The sequence below is a fragment of the Apis laboriosa genome, unplaced genomic scaffold, assembly GCF_014066325.1.
Source record: "Apis laboriosa isolate Shangri-la unplaced genomic scaffold, ASM1406632v1 scaffold4_cov146, whole genome shotgun sequence".
Classification (NCBI taxonomy): domain Eukaryota; kingdom Metazoa; phylum Arthropoda; class Insecta; order Hymenoptera; family Apidae; genus Apis; species Apis laboriosa.
The window spans coordinates 2,125,681-2,145,530 of NW_025223501.1; the positions used below are offsets into that span (position 1 = coordinate 2,125,681).

At 32.1% G+C, this 19,850-nt stretch overlaps 1 protein-coding gene across 1 annotated transcript; it reads right to left on the reverse strand.

Moving 5' to 3' along the window:
- Positions 1-5,864: 5,864 nt before the first annotated feature.
- LOC122717147 (mucin-5AC-like) lies at positions 5,865-16,052 on the reverse strand. Its single transcript, XM_043940926.1, has 9 exons — positions 15,990-16,052; positions 12,069-12,139; positions 11,584-11,944; positions 10,582-10,762; positions 10,075-10,391; positions 9,649-9,967; positions 8,531-9,120; positions 7,590-8,241; positions 5,865-7,004 (listed from the first exon to the last, which is right to left on the reverse strand). The coding sequence occupies exons 1-9, from the start codon at positions 16,010-16,012 to the stop codon at positions 6,633-6,635; spliced, it is 2,886 nt and encodes a 961-aa protein (XP_043796861.1). The 5' UTR covers positions 16,013-16,052; the 3' UTR covers positions 5,865-6,632.
- Positions 16,053-19,850: the final 3,798 nt, after the last annotated feature.

Consider the following 19,850-nt stretch of genomic DNA (forward strand, 5'->3'; position numbering starts at 1 on the left):
TAATTTTTCTTAAGATCATTAATAACCCTGATATTCTATTTTATATAAATGTTTTCATTTATTTATAAAATAAGTTTATAAATAAGTGAAAACAGATTTTCAATGGAATATTAGGGTTAAATAATTATAGGATAAAATGACTTTTGTATTATAATAATGATTATTAAGGGAATTGTCGAGAAGTCCTATGATCTAAAGAATTTATTTTATAAGTCACATCTTTTTCTATTTTTCTACTAATGCTCGATTGCTATTATGTAACAATCATGATCATAATTTTTACATTAAAAATCTTCACTTCTAGATAATTCCCTAGATCGATAATACGTAAGTCCTTTAGAAATAAATAATATTTCCATATATATTCATTTATACATTATTTGGTTTTTTTTATGTTATTTCATCTAATTTAATAATATTTAATGTCTAAAATTTTTTCAGTGTTTTGAAACAAAGAAATATTTTTGAAAAATTATTTCAAATATTTTCTACTGATAGCGATCGATGACAATTACATTCATCACAATTGTAGAATTTGATGACTCGTAGTATATATATATTTTTTTTTTGTTAATATGCGAAGTAGATACAAATATGTATGATTTTTCGAACAATTTTAATAATATGTATAATTGATTTGTGAGTAAATACAAGTAAGCAAATAGAGAGAAAGGAAGAAAAAAAAGGAAGAAAAAATAAGGTGTTAGATAACAGTATAGATCGATAAGTATTTTGGTCAGCAAGTGGCCAGACTGATGTATTATACTTTTTTATACATTGCTGGACTAAGTAATAATTGTAAATTTTTACGCAATTGTATACCTGACAAATATGAAGTTACTTAGATTCGCATAACTAGGTAGAGTACAAAGATGAGACAGCTATAGGAGGATCTGGATTTGTAAAATTTTGTAGCATATGTAGAAACAGTTGGAAATCGTATACCTGATTCAGTATCTTAAGTTCTCGACAAAATATCGTGTTTTTTCTTTCATCTTATTCATTGCTTCTATATATATATATGTATATATATATATGTGTGTGTATATATATATGTGTATATATATAAATATATATATATATATATATATATATTTTTTTTTTTTTTAATCTAAGTTTAGTATTGAAACGTTCCTTGATATTCAGTTTTAGGCCAGTGGAACTAGGTAACTTTCACGTCGAACGTGTAATTATTTTTTTAAGCAATGACTATATATATATTTTTTAGTCATTCAAGAATAGAAAGGAAAATATCTTACTTAATTGTGCTCGTTTCTTTTTTTCTTTGTAAAATTTAATATACATATTTCTATCATTCATTGTTTTAAGTATTGCGCGCAAGTCACTAAATTTTGATATTATATGATTATAAAAACACACCAGAGAAAATATAAAAAATGAAATATAAATTATATTTAAGAGATAATATTTCATATACATAGATACATTAAAAAATTAGTAAAATATATTAAAATAATTTAGGTTTGTAAATTAGCATTAATTAGCTAATATTATCATGTGTGTTTCATTTGATGTATTCTTTGAATTTTAATATATCTTTGGACTAATATCCAATTAAATGATATTAGTAATTGATTTATAAAATTTACGTTTATCTCAGGTGTGTTTTATGAATACAGAAATTTGTTTTTACATTTTTATGAATTTATAAAAAAAAAATGATATAAACGTATAACAAATTAAAAAATTTTATTTATATAAGTCTTAAATGTTTCAAGTAGATTCGATCGAAACCTGTAAATAATGACGAGTATCGTCTTTTTACAAACTAGTTTTACATAAATGGCTTCGTCTCGCGAAGATATTGTAAGATGTTACTTTAAGGTGTACAAAGGCTTTATTTTTTTCTGCAAAAAAAGAAAATAAAAGAGAAAAAAGAGAAAACGATAAGAATTCGATATATGGGACCAATCGTATTAGAATCTATCTAAACTTATATTTAACTTGTATGTACTTTTTTTGTTGATTGTAAAGAATTTACTTCATGAACATATTTTTGTACAGTTATTGTAAATATTTTTCTTTTTATTTGTAACAAATAATTATTGAATGGATTTCGATCGAGCTACATGATTTATAAAAACATGAATTTCCTTAAAGAGAAAAAAACATAATAGAAAATAGAAAGTTTTTAACAAGAAAATGAACGTTTTGTAGAAATTAATATTAGAATATTTAATATAAATTCATCACTTCAATTCATTTCTTCAATACTTTTAAGTCAATATAGACTTAATACTTTAAGTCAATATAGAATTATTTTGTTATTTTAGTTAATCATTTAACTCAAGTTAAATGATCTAATTTAATACACTATCTGATCTCGAGAAACGGGTAAATATTACTCTTAAAAAAAAAAAAATCTTATGTTAAACATTATTTTTTGGCTCATGTACACCTTGAAGAATGCCATAATAACAATGGATGTATTTTTTTAATGCATTTTCAGCGGTAGGTGCTGTGAGAATCGAATGATATAAATAAAAACATCTATAAGTCAGTTTTTTAGACTCTTTGTAATTAAACTTTGTACACGCGCATATAAATAATATAATAATCTTCTTGAACTTAATCCGCATTTAAAAAACTTAGTATTATTGCAAAAGTATTCTCATTGATTGTAAGAAATAATATATGTTTGAACTTTATATAATGGAATTGTTCAACATTTTTTTAAATTGAATAGAAATTATTTTATCATCGAATTTTTAGTAGAAAAATTTTTAGTGATGGTAAAATCAATAATTTAAGTTTTTTATATGAGGAAATTAAAAATAAAAATTGTAAATTTTTATTTTTTTCTTTTCTTAAACTAATTAATCAAACTTCAGTTGATATGTAAAATCTTTATAATACAAATAAAAATACATTGTAATATGACATAAATTAATATTTGTAGTATAAAAATTGTGCTTGCGCGTTTTTGGTTGTGAAAAATAATTTTCTTTAAAATTTATATTGTATTGTTCTTTTTGCGATCAGTGAGAAATATAAAAAATCCAAAATATCACTGCCAATTAGTGGTTAAAGTATTACAGAATCTTAACCACTATTTTAACGATCTCTTTGCACAATTGATAATATATATATATATATATATATTTATATATACATATATGATAAACTAGAGATCTGATTGAAGTATAAAATTTTTTTTACATAACTTAGAAAGTATTATGATTCACCAGCTGAGTAGCAAATTTATAAAAATAATAAAATATTTTATCCCTAAAATGAATTTTTAAAAAAATTAATTGTTTCTAACAGCTGGAGGATAATAATGAAATTTTTAAATTAAAAAATGAAACGAACACTGTACATACATACAAATAATATATCCATTGTGATGAATATAATGATCCTATTATTAAAAAATTATTTGTGCAGAATCTGCATTCCATTTGAAAAAATTTCTAATCCTTTATTTTTCATAAAAAAAAATATAAAATATATAAAAGCATTTTAAAGTTATTAAAAATTACAATGACCATTCTCTTAATTTAGAAAATTTCTTCCAGTTTTATAATAATGAAACAAAATAATTAAACAATATAATAATATTTTTTAATTTTAAAAGTTATTTATGAATAAAGAATTAAATTCTAGTGAATGATTATATTTATAATCCATAAAAAAATTAACTAAGGAAACATATGTTAAGAAAGTAGTTTAGCTTTTGTACCTGTTTGTAATATTTCTATACGATATTATTAGTACATGTAACACTCATGTAGATGCAGAGTAATTTGTAACGATAATGTATATGTGCAATGAGAAGATTCAATAATAACATGTTGAGAAATGCATTTTATAGTTTATAGTATACTTCACAAATAATAGTCCTTTTTTTTTTACATTTTCCTAAATAATATAATATTGAAATTGAAGTTAAATTGAACAATTGAAATAAAGTCCTTATATAATGTAATAATAATTTTATCTTATTCTAAAGATTTTTCTTTCTCTAAATATTAATTGTTAAATTTTTTATATTATTACTATATTTGAAATAAAATTATTTATTTTTATATTATATTAATATTAATACTCATTTTAAATACTTTTATACTAACTTATTATTTCTTTCTATGGATGTCTTGATCATAAAATATCCAAAAATACTTTAAAATTATATAAAGTAAGAAATATTTTTTATTTATATATTTATTTTTGTAAAATAAATATTTAATAATATATAAATTATTATTTTCTAACGAATGCAGATGCTAATACAAATAAAATATATGACTTGTTATATATTTTTGATTGTGAGTATAATTTAAAATATGTTTATATTATGCATTTTTGTAAATATATTTTATCATTATGGACGGAAAAAAAGTTATTATATTAGTGTATTATCTACAAACGATAAGTCCTTCTTGTACATGGATTATTATATATTTATTATATTTTTATAAAATTTTAAAATATTATGTAAAATTTTAAAATATATGATATAAAAATCATTATTTATGCCATTAGCAAAGATCGTCTATTAATCATTATGTTTTATTATTGTGTAATAAATTATTATATATAAATAAATATTATATCATAGATTAGATACAGAAAAAATCTAATATTTAATGTATTTTTTTTTTTGAGAGAGCATTAAAATATTGTTATAAGTCAAACTAGATTAACAAAGATAGCAAATAAAAATAAAATAAAAATTAGACTCTTAGCGTCATCTTTTGGAAAAAAGGAAAAAAATATCGTTCTAAAAATACTCAAGAGATGGTACTGATTTTCAATTACTTTATCTTATTTTTGAAGAGATATTTGTGATAATCAAAAGATGGCGTTAACCATCAATTCTTATTCTATTTTATCCTTCTCTATTTACTATCCTTGTTTATTAATATAATTTGTATTTTATCTGTGATACTCTAAAGATGGCGCTGATTCTTCAATTTTTAGCTTATTTATATCTCTCTTCTTTTCGCATTTGCTCTTCTAGTCTATTATATATTTTTAAATTTTATATATCTTATATATCTTATTTTATATATATTTTATATATATATTTTATATCTATGAAATATATTATTTGCATATTTGTTGTAGGTTTTACTTTTTTATCTTTTTTTTAGCAGTTTCTTAATTTTATATATATACTGTTTTATTACCTCTTTTCTATCATTTTTTTTTATTATTATCTTTATTGATAATGAACATGAACATTTTTTTATAATTTTTGTAATTTTAGGGAGTTTAAAAATTTAAAAAGAAAATGGATCATTTAATGGATCATTTAATGGATCATTTAATTACTTTATATCATTCATTTGTAATAATAATTAAAAAATATTTCAGATATTTATATAATTAAATGATATATATATATATATATATATATATAATTAAATGATTTCGAAAGTAGCGAATTTAGATAATTTTATTATAAATGGATAAATATATGATTTATGAATTTTTTTATTATAAGGAATATAAGTTTAGTTCAAAGAAATTACTTCCTTTTTGTACCAATTGACATAATTCATTATTTTCAATAAAAAATCTAATTTATCAATGATTTAATAACTTTTTATAGAGAATAGCAATCACAAAACTTCTATTCTTTTATGTGATTTATATTTTTTTTCAATGAAAATATAATTATTAATCACTATTAATGTTAAAATATACTTTAATTATAATCGTTAATTATAAATTATGTTAAATATTTCATAACACTATTTACTTAAATAGATATTAATCAAAATTAGAGACATAAGTCAAAGAGAATATGATTAAGTTTATACATCTTTAATTGCAATATCATATTTACAGCATATTATGGAACATTGTAATTACAAAAATATTATTTTACGATACGATATAGAGTCGTATTTCATTCTACAAGTAAATAGTAGAATACGATTCGTATTATCGTTCGCAAATAGTATCTTGTGATATCTTTCTACAAGAGTCGCGTAATTATTAAATAATTGCAAGAAATCGTATCGTATTTCCAATTGTGTGCTCGTATAAATATTCTCGCACTCACATTTAATAAAAATTTTCGAAAACATTGATATATACATACATATAGAACGGACATAGGATATGTTTTCAGACGACTATGGCATCGCGATTGTAACCGATACGTCGCAATACATATGTAGAAACGCGGTTTAGAAGTAACATTCAAAAGATATTAGCAACTTTCACCGTGAATATACATATTCGTTTAATTACACACAGACAGATATGCACACGTACCTCTGCAATTTAATTCTAATAATCGCGATAATAATATGTTTACTTTCACGCCGTTTGTCATTCATTGTTCCGATTATTCGTTCCCGATTAAAAAATCGATTGACACGTGGCTCTATTTAAATATTTTTTCGAAAATCTAAAATAAAAGATCCATGCAACTATCGAGCACGAATAATTCAAAGTTCAAGAACGATGCAATTCCGACCATTGGTCACGCGTTTTGTAGAACCTCTTTCTTGTCGAATTTTCGCCTTACTTTCTCGACGAAAGCGCCTTCTCTCGATTTCTCTTTGATACACGTTTCTAAAATCACTTTGATCGTTCTCAACGAGGAATACAAACGGGGATTTGATGGATCGAAAAGCTTTTTTTAAGTATTCACTCTATTCTCTCGAAATTATTTGTCCAGGTCGCCGCGTTGCTATCCTACGCCTTGGAGCCAAAAGTCCACTGAGACCTCTAGTTTCTTCATGTTTCGTGCTTGCGGCTGTACTAGTTTCTGCGGAAGCTGTTTCGGATGGTTCTGTTTCGCTGGAAACATCTGGTTCTTCGGATATTTCTTCTTGGCTAGTTTGGGCAATCGGTGCTTCGGTCACTTTACGACGCGGTAACAACGGCGACCTTCTAGATGCTAGAAGCACTGGTGTTCTAGTGGTTGTTTTAGGATGCACCTGTAGTCTATTTCGATTACGTAATTTATTCAGAGGGTTGACGGTTGTGGAACGTGCCGGAGGCGGGCTAGTTTCTGCAGGTGCCTGAAATGAACATTTTGCGTGAAAGTCGCGCGTACATGACAACGCGGTTGTCGAAAGACGAGAAATAGACGCGACTTAGCGTCAAAGCATGTCTGGCATGTGACATTTTGCAAAAGGGCAAATAGTGAAAGCGAAGTCCAAAGAGAAGCTTTACTGAGGCCATATGTTTTGAAAAATGCGTTGTAAAGACATGAGATTTCGTAAGGAATCGCATTCTATGACTTGAGAATTTTGAAGTGAATTCAAACAGAATGGGACATACATAGTATTGTATTATTTCGGAACGAGGATTGTAATATTTGATCATGACTTTGATTCATCTCGGTAATAATCGAAAATAATTGATTTTAAATGCTTTATAAATAATTGATTTTCAAATATAGATGCTTATTTTATATATATTTATATGTACATTATTTAAATATAGAATAGTGTTCTAATTTATTTTTGTTCATAATAAACCTCAAAAATGTATAAACATTTAATTAAATATCATAGATGAATTGAAATACTATGATCTTGATCGATCTCATTCGAATTTTTTCAAATCCGTAATTTTATAATTCTTTTATCAAAAAATTTTACCTCGTGAGTTTCTTCTTCAGTTCCTTCTCCAGCTGGTTCATCAATTGACGATTCCTCTGCGTTATCCGAAGGAAGCGGTGTCGTAGTTGTGGTCGTCGATTGACCCGGTTTCGGTCTCAAATTTATTCTAGCTCCAGGTTTAATAACCGGTCTTGTCCCTGTTGTCGGAAGTCTCGAACGAACGGTCGATTTCGGTGCCGCTGTACTGGGTTCCTGACTAGTTTCCTTAGGTGTCTCTGAACGAATGGACTCTTGGCTCTCCTCGCTACCGTTCGGAGCAGTGGTGGTCGGTCTTCCACGTCGTCGGTTGATATTCAATTTATTGAAAGACGGTCTCGATATTCCTGAGGGCCCATTAGAAGATGCAGTTGAACCACCGTTCGACGGTGCTGATGTTGTCGTCGAGATAGATCTCGTTGCTCCAGATCCACGGAATCTCCCGCGAGTAGTGGAAGAAGGTCGTTCTGCGTGAACAGAGCTCGAACTCTCTTTTTGTACCGCGTCCTCCTCAATTGGATTGGATTGCTTTTGTCCAGGTCGACTTCTTTTGAAACCACCACCGTTAGAACCATTGCTACCGAAACGATTTCGCGTGCGTTGTGTAGGTTCCACAGGTGCTTCGGTCGTCGTTGTACTTCCGTTTGATTTGAATCTTCAAAAAAATTGTTTTTTTTTCAATTCAACATTAATTAAGAGATACAATAGTAATAATTAAATATTATCGCGAAAATAAAATAATATAATTATATGACAGAATTCCTAAATTTAAAATCATTTCAAGAATGTTGAAATTATTTTGATAATCTTATTATCTACTATATAATTTATTATATATTTTGATAAACTTATTATATAATTATATTACTAGTGATACTTAAGAAATTCAAAATGAATTTTTTATCGAATTTTTTGTAACATTTTTTAAATAAATCTATTTTTACCTGTTTCGAGTACCTCCATTAGTTCCACCAATACCAGGTCTTCTAAATTTCCCTCTTCCAGCTGGAGCTTGAGTAGTAGTGGTAGGTGGTTCCGTAGTTGTAGTTGTGGTAGTAGTCGTAGTAGTGCTAGTAGTAGTAGTTGCAGCAGTTGTGGTGATTACTGGTTCTGTTGCAAGACTTGCTACATTGGTTATCGTCGTTGATTCCAGAGTAGTTGCTGACAATTCAGTCGTCGCTATCAAATCGGTAATAGCTTCGTCACTGGAAAGTGTCGTTTTATCTGAAGAAGAATCTGTAGCTTCGCTGCTCGATGCATCTACCAAATTATTTTGACCTTGTTGCACGAAAGCATACAAATCTAACGCGACTTTGTCCATCGAACATGGATACTCCGTCGTTGCACTTTCAGTCGTGGTTGAAGCAGTACTCGCTGATGTTGTGGAAGATGAATCCGATTCTTCGTAGTCTTGCTTGTTCTCCAAAGATGTTTGCTTATCTTTGCTTTTCTCCGATAATGAACTTTCTTCTTTGGAATCGTCTTTTTCCTCGCTTGTATGTAAGGATTCACCTCTGTTCGATTCAGGAGGAATCTAAAATGATAAAAGGAAATTATCTCAATTAAAAATCTTTTGTTCATCGCCCTGATAATTTATCCTATTAAATGTAGATTTTAATATAGACAACTTATCTACATTATGATTCGATTTGAATTATTATATTAACTTTTGATTGAAAAGCAATTTGAATTTGACGCACTGTAATGTTATTCAATATATCATTTTTTACATCAACCTATTCTCTGAACTTTTAATTTCAATAACGTTTCCCTAATAAAATTCTAATTTTGAAATTATAAATTAATTAATCAATTAGGGATCAAGCTGGATTCTCGTAAATCTTTTAAAAAAATGATATTTGGATATTAATATAAGGATTAATATAAATCATAAATTATGTTATGCTTGTTGATTTGATAACGAATATAAGTTACAATAATTTTTCAGCCAATAAATTTTTACTATTAATTGAAAAAATTGAAACTTACCCGAGAATTCTGTTGTACAATCATTATTAAAATGTAAAATTATCATTTTAAAAGAACAAAGCGCGATAATCACCTCTGTCGAGAGGGCGGTGATAGGTCTCCTCCTGGTCGTAGGAACGGGCGCTTCTTCAATGATCTCTTCAACAGGAGCAGGTTCTTGAACTCGTTGCGGCCTTCCTCTTCCTCTGCTCGCCGTTCTCTCTTCCCCGTTCTCTTCATTCGGTGTGACACCCAAAAATCGGACAGGCCCTTTAGGCAATACTTGGGGAAATTCCGGTCCCTCTTGATGGGTACGAAAACTGCTGGAATCGACCAGGTCCAAACCAGGTCTGGGACGATTTCCACGAGTTCGAGTTGGTTCCGTGGTTCCAGTGTTGTGATTCGATCGTGACCTGTCGATGAACGAATTTAATAGCTATATTACTCGAATAGAAGATAGCGGCAGAAGATAGCGAGATGGAAGAGGAGGAAGAGGAAAAATGTTACGTGTGATGTGCACCTTGGTGGGAATCTGGTGTTGGTCGGTAGCCTTTCCTCGGATACGTCTTCAGCTTCGACCAATTGTCTGCCTCTGTTGTTACCATTTCTGTTTGGAATCACTTCGTTGCTGGCTGGTTCCACGGTGCTCGATCTTTCCACGGTGTTGTACTTGTTTCTGTTGGAGCCACGCTTAGGGGCGGACGTGGTTCTAGAAGGAACGTCGTAAGAATTGGTGACCGCCGAGTCCGCTGAACCCGCCTTATTCTCATCCTCCTCGTCATAGTAATAATATACGTACTCGTATTCGTAATCCTTCCCGTTTGGCCCTTTCTTTACCTGCAATTGCGTAAAGAAACTTCAGATTACTTTTTAACGGATAAAGAAATTCTTAATAATAATATTTCTTGTTTAATCTATTATAATTATTTGGAAATTTTTATGTTCATTTAAGTAGAAACAAATAATAATAATAAATAAAACAAGTTATCTATCTATTAAACAAGAAATTTATGCGGTTAATTCTTACCTGGATACGCGAATTTGTGCCAGCAGGGACTAAACTGACGTCGCTAAAATCGCCAAAATTGCGTTCTCGAAAAGATGTTTCTTTGCCGTCATCGCGGATTATATTAACAGGAACAAAATCAAAAGAACGCGCCTCACGTGGAGTCGTCAGAACTGGCATCATGGTTGTTGGATACTCGTTACTGAAACAATGAAAGAAATTTTCTCATTTCTCTCTATATTTAAATATTTAATATCGTAAATAATATTAACTTTTTATTATTTTTTTTGAATATTTTTTGAACAAGAATTATGTTCAAAATTACTTATTAGCTATACATATATGTTTATTATAATTAAATATATATTTTATCCATTCCATTATGATTAGATATAATTATTTGTTGAATTAAATCTAAAATGTGATAATCTTTCAATTAGTTTTCTTATTATTTTTTATGATAATTTCTTTTCACATTTCTTCTTAATACTTTCACAAAAGTTTCTCAAGCAACATGATTCCATTGAGCATCTTTATGAAATTATATTATTATATTTTCATTCATAAAAGATAATTTTTAAATATTTTTACTTAAAAATAAATTTTATCGTGTTATTTTTATATACACATAATATTAACAATTAAAAAAGAGAAAATAGTAAAATTAATATAATTTTTTTGCAAAATTCAAATTATATTTTATAGAAAATAAGAAAGTATTCGAATACTTTTGAATTATAACATACTTTTATAGTTCTACAAATCACATAGATGACTTTCTAATTTAAAATATTTCAGTGCAATTTAAAAAGTATTTTAACTAAAGAGAATAATACAAATAATTGTAGCACCAAGTAGCTGAGATTACATGAACAACATGGATCAATCATCATAGTGTTATTACAAACATTTTAAATTATTACTTAGTAACTTAACATAATTTTAATTAACTACTTTTTTAACGGTTCAGTTTCAAAGTCTCTAACTCTGCCACTTTTCTTAAAGCTCTAAAGATGTTCCTACCTAACGTGCACCCCGGGAATCACTGAATCTTTGTGGCTCTCTACGCGGGATCTGTGCGTGTCACTTTTTCGAACTCCATCCTCTTGAAGGATCCCGGTGTCCCCAAAGTTTTCCAATTCGACGCGGACCTGCCGCTTCGTTGTGTCACCCGTTTTGTCTTCGTCCACGAAATCGAAACGTCTGATCGGGTCGAGGTCGGTCAACTTTTTATCAAAACTCTCGAACTTCGCCACAACCTTTTTCCCGTGTTTCCCATTCTTCGTGATGGTCTTCCTCTCCACGTCCACAACGTCGTCGTCCCCGTCATCGTAGTCGGATGGCCGCGCTACATCCTCCGGCACTTTGTGAGACGTGACGAATTCTTCGCGAGGAAATAATAATAATATAAATAATAATATAAATATTATAAATATAAATAATAAAAAGGGATTATTAAAAAAAAAAAGAGAGAGAAATTTGAAGGATTTAAAGGGAGATAGATTTACCTTCGTTCGACAAAGCTTTGCTTCCGGTTGCATCATCGTCTGCGAGTGTGTTTGCTACAGCGCAAGATATCCTGAACGATAAAAAATTGGATTATTATTATTATTTACGTTGATTTATTTTCATCGTTATTATTAAGAATATAAAAGATTTAAGAATACTTTCAATATTATGCTTTCTATACGGATGAGGATTTTCTGAGAATCATTCTGATGGAAGTGATGGTTTCGAATTAATTTCTATGTTTCTCCTTTTTCATTTTTTTTTTTTTTATATTAGTAATTAATGATATCAAATTTTGATATCCATTGTATCTAAAAAAAAAAAAAAAGGGAATATCAAGCATAGTAGAGAGTAAAATTAAAATCGCTACGAAATCGAACGAAATTATCTCGTCGAGAAACGTGTGCACAGATTCTACCGCGAGCAAACGCGGTATGGTGAAAGTTCGTGTCTGACCGGTGAGCTGGAAGCTGCGACCCGCTACAACTTGCCTCGTTCTCTTTCAAGCGATATATTCGATCTTTAAAAACTTTCGAGCTAAGCTCGCGCCAATGTCTGTTTAACCACAAAGTCTCGACGGCATTCCATTTGTCCAAAGTTCGCGCGTTAAATTCGTACTCTTTCTCTTTTCCAACTTACGGCTTTCCCATAGTCGAATCGGCTTGAGGTTCGAAAAGAAAAAAGAAAGAAGCGAAAAAAAATTTTTTTTCTCAATCGATTTCAAAAAAACGATTTCAAAAATCGATATTTCGTTTCGCGTCCGCGTTTCGAGGGGACCGATTTTTTTTTTGTGACGCGAGAATAATTTAATCGAAAGAAAAAGTCAAGGCCGTCTACTAGCGTGCTTGGGAATACGAGCGCGACCTCGTCCTCCTTTGGCTCAAGGTTGTTCGATCAGATTCAGGGAAAGATCCGAAAATTGAGGAAGATCAAAACCCATGCGACGCCTCTCCATGCGATTTTCTTCAAACAATCGCAAAATATAATGTATTAACGTATTCGAGGAATACTTTTGTTGATTTGGTTCTAGAGGCGAAAGAAAAAATATTGGTATACGCAAGAATGTTGAAGTTCATTTATTGAATTGTGAGCGATTTAAATTTATAATTATATATATATCTCTTTTTTTATTAAGCAAAAAATTAAATTTAAATTATCATCAATCAATCATCATATTTTTGTACACCATATATTAATTTGTTTTGATTTTTAATAATGTTCCACGAATATATAATAATGTATAGAATTTGTATAAAAGCATAAGTCGATCGATTTTGCGTGAGAATTTCATGCGAGACGAAGGAGAAAAGAAGAAAAGAAGAAAAGAAAAGATGGAGCAGTTATACGAGGAAACGAGTTGTCCAGCAAGGTCGATCGGTTACGATCGATTACCTCTGTCGATGAAGGAGACCGGCTACTGTAAAATTAAAAGCGGGTATCGAGGGCTTGTTGCGCGTCGGAAGATATACACGACGATTTCGTATCCTTTCTTTTCACGGAGCAAAATGAGCCGTGATCGTGCGAAATGTTGGCGATATTTTTTTTTATTGTGCGCAGTTCGATAGAAAGTCGAAAGGCTTTGTACCACATGGCGACATTTTCGATTGAAAGGAATAATATATTGGGTGTATAAGATTGTGGTATTATATAAATTGAAATATCGAAAAGAAAAATATAATTTTTTCGAAGTTTGAATAATTTTTTTGTATTATGTATATACCTATTCGATTCCTGATAAATGAACAGAAGTGAAATGAATGAATAGAAAATTTACGTGAGATAATAAATAAAAAAAATGTGGAATAACATTTTCTCGTTTAAAGCTTTGTTTTCGAATTCGAAAGTTCGTGAATTCAGCTGATTTATCATGAAAAATGAATGTCTATCGATTTAAATTCAATTTTTAAAAAAAAGGAAGAACAGAAAGGAAAAAATTATATTCCGTATTCGATCTATTTTTGCTTTGTGGAATTATTCGATCGAAGTGCATTTTACCAATATTTAAACTCAATTTTCTTGAAAATAAAGCTGGATGGTATTCTTATGCATTTAATATTTATAAAAATCGAAATTATCTTTCCTTAACCTTAATAAATTTTTCAAGAGATTAATACTTTAAGCACGAAAAGATCATAATTCTATCTTTTGAAAATAGTTACAATAATTTGAAAGATTTTTCTATAGATATTCCATACAACTTATGAAGGTTAATGGCACATAAAAAAAGTAGACAATAATTTCTATTGATCGTTATAATGTCCAACACTCATTTATTTTAACGTAATTGCATTATCACTTTCTACAACGTATATCACGATGATCTTCACACTGCTTCATTCAAAAACAATGCCTCATTAATTATATAAATTTTTCTTTACCTCAATTAAAAGAATGAGAAATTTAAAATTATTTAAATATTAGACAAAAAAGAGGACTGCAATTTAAAAAAACATTCGAAAAGATTTCTAAAGTCTATACACATTGTACGAAGCTTATTTCTCAGAGGTTAAACGAAAGAGAAAAGAAAGAAAGTAATGATGAAAATATACGTACAGAACAGAAGCAACGAACGATCAAGATAAATTTTCGCCCAAGGAATTCGAAGGTTGAGTCTCGATACGCAAGCATAATGATGGAATTTATCGTGATTCCATATGGAGAAAGCTGTCTCGGCTCACAACCGTATCTACGTAAGCGTGTACATATACAGGGTGTATCTCCACTGGCACGAGACAGACTCGCCGTTACATAACCTCACAACATTACCGTGAAAGCCTATTCGAAAATATAAGCAAATATACGAACGTATATATATATATATGTATATATATATGTATATATATGTATATATATTATTTTTTTGTCTTACCTAAAACAACGTAATTTTACGAAGCTTGTTAAATATATTCGCAAATGTGCGAAGATGCAATCTCAAGAAAACTTTCTATTTAACCTGTTCCCCCCTCCGTTGCGCAAATATGATTGCGCGGGATGCGAAATATACGAGGCAGAGGATAAAGATAAAAAAATAAGAGGAAATGTTTTAACATTTACAACGGATTTTGTAAAAATCTGTTTGCGAAAGTTTACGGTCCCCACGCTCGAGCATCTTCACTCCTATCTCGATTCATCGACCATCTTCATTCTCCCACTCCCTCGATTAGATCGAAGGTGAGAGTCGAAAATTTGAATCTCTTATGGGCGAGATCGTTGCGATGCAATTGTGTACACTACTTTCATTCCGATCGAATTTTTGAACACGTAATTATTCGATAAAAAATAGTTTCGATTATCTTCGATATGATAACGAGAGCTCTACGAGCATCGATCGAAATTCGAATTTAAATTTGCGATGAAACTTTCTTCCCTTTTATTCGTTTAACGTTGAAAGATAATTTTGGTAGGAGATGTTTGTCACGATTGAGAAAGAGAAACCTGCGATTTAAATTGCATCGCAATGCAGATTCTTTCCAGACCACGATTCAACGTTAATTATCGTTCCTCGGGGACGATCGTTAAAAGAAAAAAAAAATTTATCAAAAAATGAAAGTAAGCGGAGAGCGCAATGATTCTTTTCTCAACAATCTATCCACTACTTTCAAGAAAAATGTAAATTTTTTCCAATTACAATAGACTCTAAAATTAATTAATATTATCGAATGTCGATCGTTAAAAATTTCCTAAAAAAAATCTTTTCTGCCACGCGATCCGTCACGATCCTACCACGCTCCAATTATCAAAAAAATTACACAAATGAATAAAAATTATGCATATTTTTTTTTTCTTAGAAAACTCCAATTTATATCACCGAGCCCACGTAAGTAAAGCGCATTATCCTCTACAATAGCGTCTTCGTTGAACCAAAGAATCCTGTTCGATCCTTATAGTTCAAGGATGATCGTACTTAAGATATTACTTACAACAAGGCGACTTTCAACCACATGTCGATGACTCCTGGCTCCTCTTTCTTCTTCCTCTTTCTTCTTCTTCCTCCTTCTCCTCCTCTTCCTCCTCCTCCTCCTTCTCCAAGATACCAAGGGATACGAACAGCTGGACGGTCCAAGCGGTGGTTCGAGCCTCTCTTGACTCAACCTCCTTCGTTCCTCGAAGGGTGGTGCGTTGTACAAAGAACGTTGTAAAAGTACGAATATATTCTGCGGATACACCGTTTCGTCACCGGACACTCGCGATCATCGTTGCCCTCTCCTCGAGACGACACACGTCTTCCAGCTGCGGCCGATGTTTGAGAAAGGAGGCTGTGTCGGGACCAAACACTGAGTCCTACCTTCGATACCAAGTTTCACGCGCGATCACCTCGATTCCTTTGCTCCCTTTCTTCCCTCTCTTCCCCGTTCGAGCGGCCAACTCTCTCTGAGGACCGAGGGACACGGGACGTGGAAAAAAAGGAGAGAGAGAGAAGCGGAAAAGACGCACACACCGGTTTGTAAAAGTAAGAGGTAGTCGAAGGACGTGGTGAGGGTATGAGAACGGCGGCGAATGCAGGCCTCTACTTATACGCCACCCACCACGGCCACCTGGAGCACACCCCACCAGACCATGGAAAACTGGACACCACGTAGTCGAACCCGACTCGATACGTGTGCCGGCTCGAGCAACTCGACTGCTATTTCGTCGCTCCCTCGAGTTGTTTCTTCTTCTTCTTCTTCTTCTGCTGCTGCTGTTGGTTCACCCAGTTTGCCACTCTATTCCATTACAGAAAGTCTTGATCTCGCTTCAGCTGCACGCCTCTATATCTATTTTTGTTTGCGTCTTCTTTCTCGTGCTTTTCCTTTCCTTCTAGAAACTGGTACAAATTGCGATCGGTGAAATAATTATAGATATTATTTTGAGATTTAAATATAGATTTTGTGAATGAGAAGATATATATATATATATATTTGAAATGCAATTTTAAAGATAAGAATAAGAGTGTTATTTACTGTTAGAGGAAAAAAAGTACATGGAAAGTTGTACAGTCACGTAGTCTCGTAGATCAAATAATTAGTCATCGAGGAAGGAAGTGTTGTCAAAGAGTTAGTCATTGAGAGACTCGTTCTCAAGAAAGAATGAGAAGAAAGAAAGAAAGAAAGACCATTGACTTTCGTTTCTTTTCCCCCCTTTCATTTTCGTTCAAGTTCATTTTCCCAAGGATTCATCAAGAATTTCTCACGTTTCGAGGATCAGAAGCGCGCGGGAATTCCAAGGAATGCGTCGAATCGATTTTTCGTTTTTTGTTCTCGTAACCGCTTTCACGAATCGCGTGAATCACGCATACTGTTCACGCTATTGATCCACAACAATGATTTTCTTCGCACATATCCAAAAAAAAAAAAAAAAAAAGAAAATTTTCTATCTATTTTCCTTTGAATCGATGCATATTTGTTGATCGAGAAACAGAACGAAAAATATTGCTTCCTAGATTCGAGGATCGATCGATCGAATGATTGATAACATCAGACAGGTCGCAAAATTTCGATCAAATTTTCATCTTTATCTAAACGTCATCGTTCGAAGCCGATGGCACGAGCAACGATTGGTATCGTAGGTGTCAAGGCCCTGTACAGTTGCGAGTTCCGTAATCGCAGAGACTATTGAGCTCGAAGCGGAGAGGCAGAAGGTGGTAGGTGCCGCGTTAAAGGTCTTTACGTCTCGTTGCGCAAGAAGAATGTCGATCCATTAGGACCAGGCCAGGCCAGGCCATGCCATGCCATGCCAGGCCAGCCACGGTAATCCACGACTAACGATATCGAACAATTCGCATTGACATCGTTCCTTTATTCTCTCCCCCTCCTTTCCTTGCTTTCTTAATCGAATCCTTTGGTGACAAATCGAATCCTACGCGATTCGTGGCTCGAGAGAGATATAGCGCCTTGTCGGGTAGATCGTGGTCAGGCGCGCTAGAGAATAACGAATAACCTTGTTTCCTCGCATGTATTTCGAAATAATCCCTTGGTTGAACCCTAATTTCGAAGACATGGATAGATGCAATGGATGGATTGTACTCAGACGCAATACACTATGAGTAATGATATCACAATGAAATATATATATATACCAGTTATTGAGAGATAGAGTAATTTCGTTCACCAGTGAGATTAAGATTAATATTTCTCTCAACGAGTTGAATCTAAGATTATGCAATACCATAATAGTCTAGAAAATATAAATATAGTGGATCAGGCGATTCGTAGAGTTCAAACTCGACTTCCTGCACACGATTTGAACTGATCGTTCATTGGAAAGATCGACATCAACATTTGACAATTTTTGAATTTTCGAAACGAGTCTATGCAAGACCGCGCAATGTTTAGAAAGTAAGAACGTGGTCAAACTGACGGGTAGGCTATTGTCAGGCGCAACCTTGCCACGATTCGGGCTAGATCAAGGTTGGAACGTGCAAGTTCGATCGCTTTCTCGCGAGATATCCTCGATACATTTTCTGAAGGAGATGAAAACATCATAAACATCGATATATCTCAGTTTCTCTGGTGTTTTGCGTAAGGGACAAACACCGTTTGTGACCACCGATGTTTGATACACCCACAGAGGTATAACGTACCCGCGAGACTTTCTCTCGACAAGGAGAGCATTCATCGAGCGCCCCTTTGCCGCGCAACCACGCGAACGAACGCAGGGAACAATGTGTCTTCTCGGCGCAATAAGAGTATAGAGGCTCGTTCCTTGATCGAGGCTGGGTGGACCCCGTGCGCCGAGCTAACTAAACGCGGCGTTACGATTGGATACGTGGATGATGGATGAATTAACCGTGGTCGATTACCATTCAACTTGGCGCCTACTATATCCGCTGCAGTCCTCGGACCTTCTGCGTACAAATCGAAGGCTAAATACGGCCGGCCATTGACTGTGCACGCGTGCACAGGTGCGTGAGTCCGTGATACCTGAAATTACGACCGTAAAAATCCTACGGCCAGAAGCACGGATTTCGAACGGTTCGTTGGCCCTTTGTTTTCGAGTATCGATCGTGGGTAACTTTTCGATAAATAATATTGGAACTGTTACGTCGAATGGGTTGGAGCACGGATTGGAATGTTTTCGTTTCGAATATATTAGGTTATGAATCTATACGAGTTATCGTCTATTGTGATTTATTTATTTATTTCTCTTTTCGTTTAAAAAGTTAATGAACGTTGAAATGCCGAGTGTCTTTTCGATCGAAATTTTCTAATTGTAATAGGAAAAGTTTGGATCTCTCAGTGTGCTTCCACAACAATCGTTCCAATCTCATGATGTCTATGTATATAAAATTGAATAATTTATATTCGCTTTTTGGAAGAATAAGGATTCTTTTAAAAATACCACTTGACTAGAGTCATCATTGTTCCATCTACTTTATCCGTGTCTTTTTTCGCAATGGCATTTCGTTTCTTTTTTCTTTTCTTTTTTTTTTACCTCTTCGTACGCAAAACGGTTGCAAAACGCATCGGAAAGCATTGAACGCATGACACATCTCGAAAACACTCGCTTTACGTAGGTTCCATCGGTCAGGACGTAGGATTTAATAGCCTCGTAGCCATGATCCTGTTCAATCGTGTTCTCTCCGATCCGAGAGAATTATATCGCTGACCGTGAAACTCATAGCTAGAATCTCGATGAGAATACTTTTACCATTTGCCATTAACTGCAAAATATATCGATACGCTCGCGAGTCTACTCGAGAACCTTGACTGCACTTTCGCGGAACTCGAGCTGCATTTCAATGGACCTTCACGATTCAACCGATTTCTCGATACACTTTCGAGAGAGAGAGAGAGAGAGAGAGA